The 9,946-nt window shown below is 42.0% G+C and overlaps 1 protein-coding gene across 1 annotated transcript; it reads left to right on the top strand.

Moving 5' to 3' along the window:
* The first annotated feature begins 5,854 nt into the window (after window positions 1–5,854).
* Window positions 5,855–9,703, top strand: LOC120033703 (protein sprouty homolog 2-like). The gene is made up of 2 exons (XM_038980135.1): window positions 5,855–6,288; window positions 7,789–9,703. The coding sequence occupies exon 2, from the start codon at window positions 7,840–7,842 to the stop codon at window positions 8,899–8,901; it is 1,062 nt and encodes a 353-aa protein (XP_038836063.1). The 5' UTR covers window positions 5,855–6,288; window positions 7,789–7,839; the 3' UTR covers window positions 8,902–9,703.
* The last annotated feature ends 243 nt before the right edge of the window (window positions 9,704–9,946 follow it).

The following is a 9,946-nucleotide window of genomic DNA, read 5'->3' as shown; positions in this document are numbered from 1 at the left end:
TGGTGTCACCAGCAGAAGAGTAGCAATTTCCCCTGCATCAAATCCTGGCACTATTAGAGACAGATTTGCCTTCAGAAAGTATTCACACCCCTTAACTTTTTCCACATTTTGTTGCGTTACAACCTGAATTTAAAATTGAGATGTTTATTCACTGGCCTACACACAATACCCAATAATGTCAAAGTGAAATTGTGTTTTTAGAAATGTTTACAAGTTAATTAAAAAGGAAAAGCTGTAATGTCTTGAGTCAGTAAGTATTCAACCCCTTTGTTATGGCAAGCCTAGATAAGTTCAGGAGTAAAAATGTGCTTTAAAGGTCACATACACTGTGTGTGGGAGAGCAAAGCAAGAGCAAAGACTTAGGCCTAGCCACTAAAGCAGAGAGAATACATTACGCATTTATACACTTCTACTAAAATGGTGTTGAGTGACTCTAGGCTACTGCTTGGGGATTTCATCCAAAGTAAGAACCTGTCAGTCTTCTAGCAATGTTGTTTTCTATAGACGTGTGTACATATCTAATTAGTGATGGTCCTGTAGAAGCACTGTGGGGAGTGTTTTCCCCATTTTCCCCAATCATGTCATCGATGGCATGCTTATGAACAACGTCTCGTGCTGTTGAGACTTTCCTGGACAGCCTTGTGTGCCAGAAACTTGACAAAAAAGAGATATGTGGTTAATTAAAATCCATAGAGTATGATCTCTGTAGTCCTGGTGCAGGATTGGGGCACCTTATTGAATTATGAGACAAAATATTTCATTCAAATGCCATCCATTGGAACAAATAGAAGAGTGGTTCTAAATGAATATAGCAAACTAATTGGCTTCGTGTGAGGTAAAAACAGAAAACGCATATGGTAGTATGTTACAAATAGCCAAACATTGGCCAATTATGTGATTATGTTTTGATTATTGTATGGTGTCCTAAGAGGCTCTGAGGACTAAAGAGATCATTTCCAGTAAATACTAAACTAATTCATTAATACATGCAACTTTAGCCCTAAAAAGAGGATATGTGGGTGGATATATTGTAAGATTTAGTCATTGGATACACTTTATAACAGAAAAGAGGATCTGTGTGGTATGTATTGTTAGATTTAGTCATTGGGGACACTTTATAACACAATGTACAAATTGAGATTTTGACTGCTATTCTGGTGTCCTATTCTTACCATAAACATGTTGTCCAAGTTTAGCTAATAGCAACTCATATAAAAGAAACAGCAATGACAAAAAAACACCCTCACAGTCGAAAAGGAGGTATTATTTCTAACAGTGGAGCCAACTTTTCACTTCTACCTCAGCACATTTTTTTTCTCTGACTATTTCAATATGATCATAGTCACATTGTAACCATGCCCAACTGCCAAGAAATTGTGTACTGCTGCACTTTTCTCCTTTCAGATACAAAGAGTGGATAAACAGAGAGTGCCCAGGGAGACAGTTTTTGGCTCCGGTCTTTAGGGAGGTATCCATAAATCAGCCAAAACATAGACACACACAGCGGTCTAACAGTGAGCACAGAGAGTGAATGGGCACAGAGGCCCTTAATAGTGTAGGGTTGCTGCAGCAGACCAAGTTCTTTCCTTGAATCCATTTTCATGAGAGACTTTTTGCATTCCAGAGACCCAAACAGTCCAAACTGTGTCTCTAGAAGACTGGCCTGCCACTTTTTCTCCAAAGTAATGCTTACACCATTAAATTAGGTACTTAAAGGGAGATTAGGCATGTTTATTTAATGAATAAACACACTGATTTATTATTTGTTTTATGGATATGGCCTCACTCAGGAATCATTGTGCTATTAAGGATCCAAATCTATTAACGTGATGGATATGATTGCATGGTATACTCTGAGTGAAAAAAAGAAATGAGTGATTTCTGTCAACTTGGGAGGTACATTTTAATGAATAAAAGCACACAGTCAAGTTCATATAGCCCAGGTGTGTGCAAGGGTGGAGAATAATCAGTTTGTATCTTGTAAACATATTTCCTTCTGGATTTTACCTCCATTTGTTACACAATGTTCCAGGGTAATAGTTTGGGCTGTTAATTTGTGATACCTATCCTGCTTTAGTGTACATTATACTGTCATTAAAACTTTGTCATGTTGCTCTGGTTGTGTTCTTATGTGCAAAACTTCTATTAAGATAAATAGGCTGAGGATATTATAATAGTTATTTATGTTGGTCTGGATTCCTAGATTCTGGAGTGTGGACAAGGTTGCCAAGTATCAATTTCTCTGATCTGAAACTGAAATGCTCCAAAAGTCCAATACTTATCATACTTTAGGCTTGAGGATAGATAGTTTATTCTACCATTGTAAGCAATGGTGCAACCCATATAGCAACAACAAATGTTTCACTCCTTTAAAAGCAACTAAGCTCCTAATTTGTGTCACTCTGAGTGTCTTCTAGTTGGACCCACTCCTTACGTCACCTCATTGATTCCCAATGAGTGGTTAGTGGTTTGTCCAGTCTCCCCCTCCTACCTAAGCATCAGCCAATGCACCAGATTCAGTCTAGTGTGCAAAAGCAGCAGCAAACGTATTCCTCTCATGTACACCAACGCTCCGTTTTATGGGTCAAGAAAGTGTATAATAGGGGTCTGACATCTGTGAAGACATTCATTGTAAGTACTCTAACCTGTGCATGACTTACTCTACCTCATCTGACACTGAGATAAAGGGATTTTGAGAATTTGTTATGGAATTTTGAGGGACAAATGGGAAAAGGTTGAACCTTAATTTGAGCTAACCTAGATGGAAGTCAAATAAACTAACTGACGGGCATATATGAAAAACACATTTATAAGTAGCCCTAACAAATAGACATTGAGTTTAATCTGATGTAGCCTAGCCTAGTACACTTTCCTGCACAATACGCAACATGGCATATATATTTTACAACACAACCAGTTATAAAAAAGGAATGAACAGCTTAAAAGCTAAACGTAGCTGTCAGAAGTAATCACACAACCAATATGACCTGAGATATGGGGTTTATTACACTGTGTCCTAATCTTATGTAACTGACCTCGCCAGTCCAATCAAGTGCCAGGACTTTCTCATTAATCCAGACCTGGCATTCTTCAGTGACTCAATTTCTGGCTCCGTTACTATGACAGTGGGGAGGGAGAATGCCCTAGCTGGTTCAAAATCAGTCAGGATTTAATATAAGAGGCTATACTTCCTGCACTCTCAGTCTAACCTGGTGTAATGGCTGTTCATAACTCGATCTTAATTGGACCAAAAGTCTTCGGCGTCAACAGTTGTGGTTAGAGCGAGAAGGCTAACCCACTTGTGTTATCAATATGTGATGCGCTTTAATTACAGATCACACACCACATACCACTTCCTGCTTCTACTCAGGGCTCGATAGGCTTTTCTCATTAATAATAGTAATGTCTCTTTGTTTCGCTATCTCTTATTTTTACATCATGAGAAAAACTAAACAAACTGTGTCTTAAACCAGGTAAATTAACAGGTAAAATAACAGTGAAAATAAAGACAGACAAGATAGCTGTGGAATTAATTGATAAACATGCTATTTTGTTCCATTAGCGAACTTCCATTCATTTCAACCCCATACAGTGTAAGTATAGAGGAGATTGTCTCAGATGTTGGTGGGGGGTGGCTTTGTAAAGCCAAACTCCAGTCATGTCATGTTTATCTTTTGCCTGAAATCCCCAAACTCTGCATGCACCATTTCCGTTGCATCCCCATTTCATCTTTTGTGTAGAGATGGGAAAGGGGTTGAGAGAGAGGGGGGGTTGAGAGTGAGAGAGAATTAGAGAGAGAGAGAATTAGAGAGAGACAGAGAGAGAGAGAGACAGCTGTTCCTTGTATGGTTGAGGAAGCAGGATTTAAAGTATGGCTTTAGGGTTATTTTGGGATGGATGGGAAACAGCAGTGAAGACAGGAAACACAGCTGAAGCCAATGGAGCTGGGGGGGCACAGTCCTTGTTATTCCCCTGGAAGGGGGGTCTAAGGGGAGGGGGTCGGTGTAAGAGACAGGATATTGTTGTTATTGACAGATTTTTTTAAAGTTAACTTCCTGAATGTCCCTCTCTCCTCGTCACTCCACTCCCCCTCCTTCCTTCTCGCCCGGGGGGCTTGGCATTGACAACATGTGACAAGGGGAATCTAGGACCTATCGAGCAGCGGGAGTTCCAGACAGACAATAGGGCTGTCACTTACCTTTTCCCCTCTGCAGCTGAAAGGGAGGCCCCGAACAATGGCTCCCCCTCAGCTGGAGGTCGCAGTGTCTCCGGCTTTTTGGGAACACTCCCAGCCAACAAGAGGCATTCATCACTATAGAAACCCTACCTTGACCCCTCACCACTCGCCTTTCTCTTTCACTGCATTCTAGAGAGGTATATGCATGTTCCCCCTTTCTCTCTATCTCCCTCTCTTTCTTTGATGATAATTTAAAAAATTATGTTGTTGCCATGTTTAGGCTTCCATTCCTTTAAAGTTCAACTCCTACCACAAACAGTGAAGCAAACCAAGTTGTGGTGGACCGAACTTGTACTCTCTGTAAGTGGCTAAGGGTACACTTTATGTCAATCAAATGGTTATAAGGATATTTCTATACGGAGGCCTGAACTACTATGTATGAACATCCCAGCTTTACATGAGCCCTGCTAGGGAGAGGGGGATGGGAGGACTGCCTTTGAATATTGGATGAAGTATGCAGGGAAGGAAACGAGTCAGGACAGAATGATAGTGTGTGGGCTGTATTGAAGGAGGGAAGGGTCGTATTTGCAGACGATCCATATCAATGAATCAATCTCTGTGTAGGTTCGATGTAGTTGAACAAGAAAATTATAATCTGAAGGTTGTTCCTGCGGAAACAAGTAGAGTCCTGTTCATCTGTAATTCCACAAGAGGGCACTACTTTTCACATAATCACAAATTGAGGTGGATAATATAAAATGCAGCCTAAAGTTAATGTCCGTTGTAAATTTAAAACACCCAAAAATGGAGGTAAATAAGGTCTAAACACAGTCAAAGAGATGCAATCAACACAAACGTTGTGTACAGTACCATTTTCTTAATTCCAGTAAAGCATTAACATAACAAACTAGAATGTAGGGAAACAAGTACCGCATCATGAGTAGGAATGATCATCCCATTCCCAGAGATACTCTGACTGCCACTTCCCATGCTTTTCCCTCTCTGACGTGGATTTGCTTCCTGTATCTCCCATGCTTTGATAGAGCTGAAACATTTACAAGGCATTTGAGAGTTCAAGAGAGTGCCTTTGGAAATGCACGATGCCCCTCTATGTTGCCTCATTCAGAAATGGCCTACTCACACCATCGAATTCCACCCTGCATGCATAATCACAATTGCTGTCCAATTACAACTTCTGCAAATGGCCCAAGTGAAAACCGGGGCATTTCTTACAACCTATATGGTCCTCTCCTCTGACAATAGCACAGTAATAAGCATATTAAAATAGATTGACAATAGCCTACCCTACACCTTCTCTATTATCAATAGTTTCAATGGCAATAACCATTGGAAACAGAAAAATATAGTATATTGTTTTGCAAGAAAGTATACTTTTAGAACTGGATTCAGTGCTACTACACACGATCTGAACAAATGCTGCCTATCAAGCGGCAGACCTGATATTCCTTCAATTAACGTAGCCTAGGCTATGTTAGAACGTTTTGCAATGCCTGAAGTTTTGTCACTGGGAATGTGGCCCGTCCCTTTGCAATTGGGAACAGTTTGATAGCACAGGGTGTGAATGCGAGCCCTGTAGCTACAGCCAATGAGCTGGGACCGGATACGAGATATCCTCTGAAACAGCAACTGCTTTGTCCTCCCTCACTTCCATATGACGCCATTTACAGCATAAACCCGACCTCTTCTCCGGAAAGAGGAAAAAACAAGACGAGAAAAACTTGAAAGCACCTCGGCGTGTAAGGCAGCCAAACATTCAACAATTACAGCGAGTATTTTTTCGAAATCCAGGCTACGTCGGAGTGCAACAAACTCAACGGATTCAAACGTATCGCGTGCGCATTTTCACTTTTCTAATTCACAAAAAAGTGGAGAGCCAGTGATTGATTCGTTTTTGGCAGTATTTCGCCTCGGGTACTCTCGCAGTGGCTATGTTTTTGATCTCTTAAAATTGGAATCTGGAAATATTGTTTGTAGCTACTTTATCGTTGCACTGTATCGTGTGGATGGGTTTACCGATTAATTTAAGTAGGAATACACTTTCAGAATTTGGAATTTAATACAACAAACGGGGCTGAAGTGGTGCGAACACGGTGAGTTCGTGAAAACAAGTTTGTACTATTTCAACAACAAAGTAGCCTAACTATGGCCGTTACAATGTTTAAAAGTTGTAACATAAGAGTAGCTTTAACAATTCAGCATTGTGCATGCTCTCGGACTCGGGAGTTCCAACTGCCGACCCGCATTGACTTTCCCCATCCTTCCCCCTGCAATCCCAGCATTTTCTCATCTGAATAGGCCTACAGCTTCTTGCTCTAAAAAGTAGGGTTTTAGTTTTCCCCCTTCTGAATAATGTTCTAGACATCACACTCTTATTCAAAAATGGATAGCCTGTCAGTAGATAATGCATTTTGACTAGATAAATTAAATACAAATCTGTGAACAGTAGCCTACACATAAACACAGATTTAGCGCAGTTTTAAAATTGTTTTTTTGTTTTATATTCAGAACAAAAAAAATATCTTACATTATAGAAGAACGGTGGAATGATAAATGTCAATATTTTTCTATTGATGTTTGGTGGGGCTATTGGTGTTTATGTTAGGCTATTTCATAATAGGAAATTAGGGTTTTTACTCTTCTGACTCGCCTGACCATTTGCCTATTAAATGCCCATCTCAAATGTCATGGTCGTTGGGCTCATCCGCTGCCCTACACACACACGCGCGCGCGCACTCAAACAAACACGCGCGTCATGCACACCATGATTTATTAAGCTAATAATTGCCTCCAGAGTGAAATAAAAAAATCTTTAGAAATGTTCAATTATGAGTCCCACGAAACTAGCAATCATTTGTTTTTCACTCATTTGGAAATGGTGGCAACGCGTCTAAAGTCTCTAACTTGTAGTTATGGGACACGTGAGGATGCAAGTTTTGATACACAGTATGTGCATGAAGAGATGTTTGAGTGCCTCAACTTTTGTTGAAGTTGTAGACTAGGCCTGTCTCAGCATTGCCTCGTGTTCTCTTCCTTGCATGCTCTTTATATTCCCTGTTTATATCTCATGTAATGGAAATAGTTGGTATGTACCTAAATCCTCCAATCAGAAGGGCCTAACATGCCTACTGTCAATTTCCCAACATACAGAAACATGATCAATCCACTGACTGTTTCATTATGTCAAATCTTTATTTTTGTTCTCCTATCATATGAAATGGTGAAATGTTGCCTTAGAGGTACTGTTAGGTATATAATAGGTTGTTGATACCTATCACATCCTTTTAACACCAAACAGAACGTGCCTAGGGTTAGGGGATATGCTTACACTTTTATATTGGAACAGTAATTCCTAATGTGAGGTGTTGATATATTTGTCAAGCAAAACATCTCCAGTTGTTAGCTAGACAACCCATGTTGCCAAACCCTTATCTCTTCAATGCAAATTTCAGTGGTGTGTGTGTAGAGTTGAGATTTGCATATTGTATGTATTTGCCCACACAGTTGTATCATCAGTTATGATTTACATAGGGTCGTTTCTACTCAAATGTCACCTTGTCGTCTCATATATATTTGCCTGTCTTTCTCTCCAGGACTTCAGATGTGTTCAATGCCAGCCGGAGGGGTCCTTCTTCAGAGCCAAGATGGAGACCAGTACTCAAAATGGCAGTGGTGGCGGAGGGTCGGCCGGCTTGCTGCGTGCTCTGCGTGACAGCGGGAGGCTACACCGGCCTCACCATGCCCAGGAAGGGCAGCCCGATCCTGGGGTAAACCCCGGCCAGCAGGCCCCTGTGCTCTCGCTGGACCAGATCAGAATCACCGGGAGCAGTAATGAGTACACAGAAGGACCAACGGTGGGACCCATTGTGGTCCCTAGGCCCCCTGGCTCGTTGCCCACCCAGCAGAAGAACGACCTGGTGGTGCCACTGGGCCTGGAGACCAACGAGCAACTGGAGCCCCAGGACCCCAGGCCCAACCAGAGGAACTTACTCCCCCAACTTCAACAACTTCCTCAGCCCACACACTCCACAGTTCCCCCTAGGGATGCCCTATCTCTTTCTTCTAGCACAGAGGGCTCCAGAAACAGCCCGAGGACCAGTACAGGCAGCACGTCCTCCGTGCAGAGGCTCCTGGGTAGCCCGGAGGTTAGCGAACAGATAATCAGGACCCAGCCCAAAAGTGTGGAGCTTAAACAGGAGGAATTGAAGCCCCTGACGAGTACGGCCGGAGGGGCGGTGGTGGTCACGGTGCCCGGTGGCGGTGCCCCCGCCGCTAGGGAGGGGCTGCTGGGTAAACACGCCTACCGCTGTGAGGACTGTGGTCGGTGCAAGTGCCAGGAGTGCATGTGCCCGCGCGCCCTGCCCGCCTGCTGGATGTGCGGCCGACGGTGCATGTGCTCGGCGCAGAACGCGGTGGACTACGGGACTTGCGCGTGCTGCATCAAGGGCCTGTTCTATCACTGCTCCAGTGACGACGAGGATACATGCGCCGACAAGCCCTTCTCCTGCAGCCAGTCGCACTGCTGCGTGCGCTGGTCGGCTATGGGTCTCCTTTCCCTGTTCCTACCCTGTCTCTTGTGCTACCTCCCAGCTAAAGGGTGTCTCACCGCATGCCAGAGCTGCTATGACCGCGTCAAGCGACCGGGGTGCCGGTGTAAGAACACTAACGTTGTCCACTGTAAGAGCGTTGACTGTAAGCCAACGTAAAGGGAAAGTACCTTGGGTGTTGTGGAGAATCGATGGGGGTTGACAACTTTGGGCGACTGAAATGATCACCTCATCACGTTTTGGCCCAGTAGTCAGAAGTTGATTGGGGGATTGGCTAAGCTGAGCTGTTTGATGTGGTTTGTGTCATTTGTTTTCAGCTATGGTTGTTAATACTGGCTGCTTGATCACCAAGTGCCCTGATTTTTGTACTGTTTTAATTGAAGTCCAGAATGTTAGCCCTTTTTTGACATTTAATACAACTGATATGCTATGGACAGACTCTCCTGACTAACTTGTTTGTGAATAGTAATTGCAAAAGTATGTAAATTAGCAAATGACCTCCTCAGAGATGTTTTATTTTTGTATATATAATATTTCAACTGTGAAAAGCATTCTGCCAAACCAGAGGCACCTTGATGATAGATCCATATATATTATGTAATACAATGTTTAATGTTGTACATTCATGGGAATGTATATCAATCATTTTTTATGTTTGCCTTACAAGAGAAGGACATTTACACATCTTATCCCATCAACTCTACTTGTAAATTGTACAGTGACCCTATAAGAAAATCTTTATTTTCTATTATCAACATTGTTTAGTGGTAAGAATATTTATTTGAAGTTTTATTATTTTATAAAGAAAATATTTATTTTGAGAAGCATCTTAAAAAACATCAACCTGTTCAAGTACTCTGTTGCAAGTTAGGGTGACTAGGGTGTCAAATTGGATGCATATGTTCACTATGAAATAGAAAAATATATTAACGTTTGAAATTAAACCTTGCTGTTTTTGTCAGTTTTTGTGTGTGCATGCCCAGTATCTTCAAGCTCTTCTCAGGGTAATGTTTTATGATATCAGATTGGGACACTATCTTTTATTGTCTTGGAATTGTCTCTGCAGGGACTGATATTCCAATGGACACTTTGCCAGCTTGACATTATGGCTTCACTGCCCAGAGCCAATCCTTTGGAATCTACGTAATAACCCAAAATGCTACACTGTCAGAGAAACTGACACTTTACATTTCGACTTTTCCAA

This window comes from Salvelinus namaycush, chromosome 40, assembly GCF_016432855.1.
Source record: "Salvelinus namaycush isolate Seneca chromosome 40, SaNama_1.0, whole genome shotgun sequence".
NCBI classification, from domain to species: domain Eukaryota; kingdom Metazoa; phylum Chordata; class Actinopteri; order Salmoniformes; family Salmonidae; genus Salvelinus; species Salvelinus namaycush.
This window is presented reverse-complemented; position numbering and strand designations above follow the sequence as displayed.

What these genes read in the sequence shown, in the direction of transcription:
- LOC120033703 (XM_038980135.1), top strand. Translation starts at nt 7,840, where the DNA reads ATGGAGACCAGTACTCAAAATGGCAGTGGTGGCGGAGGGTCGGCCGGC.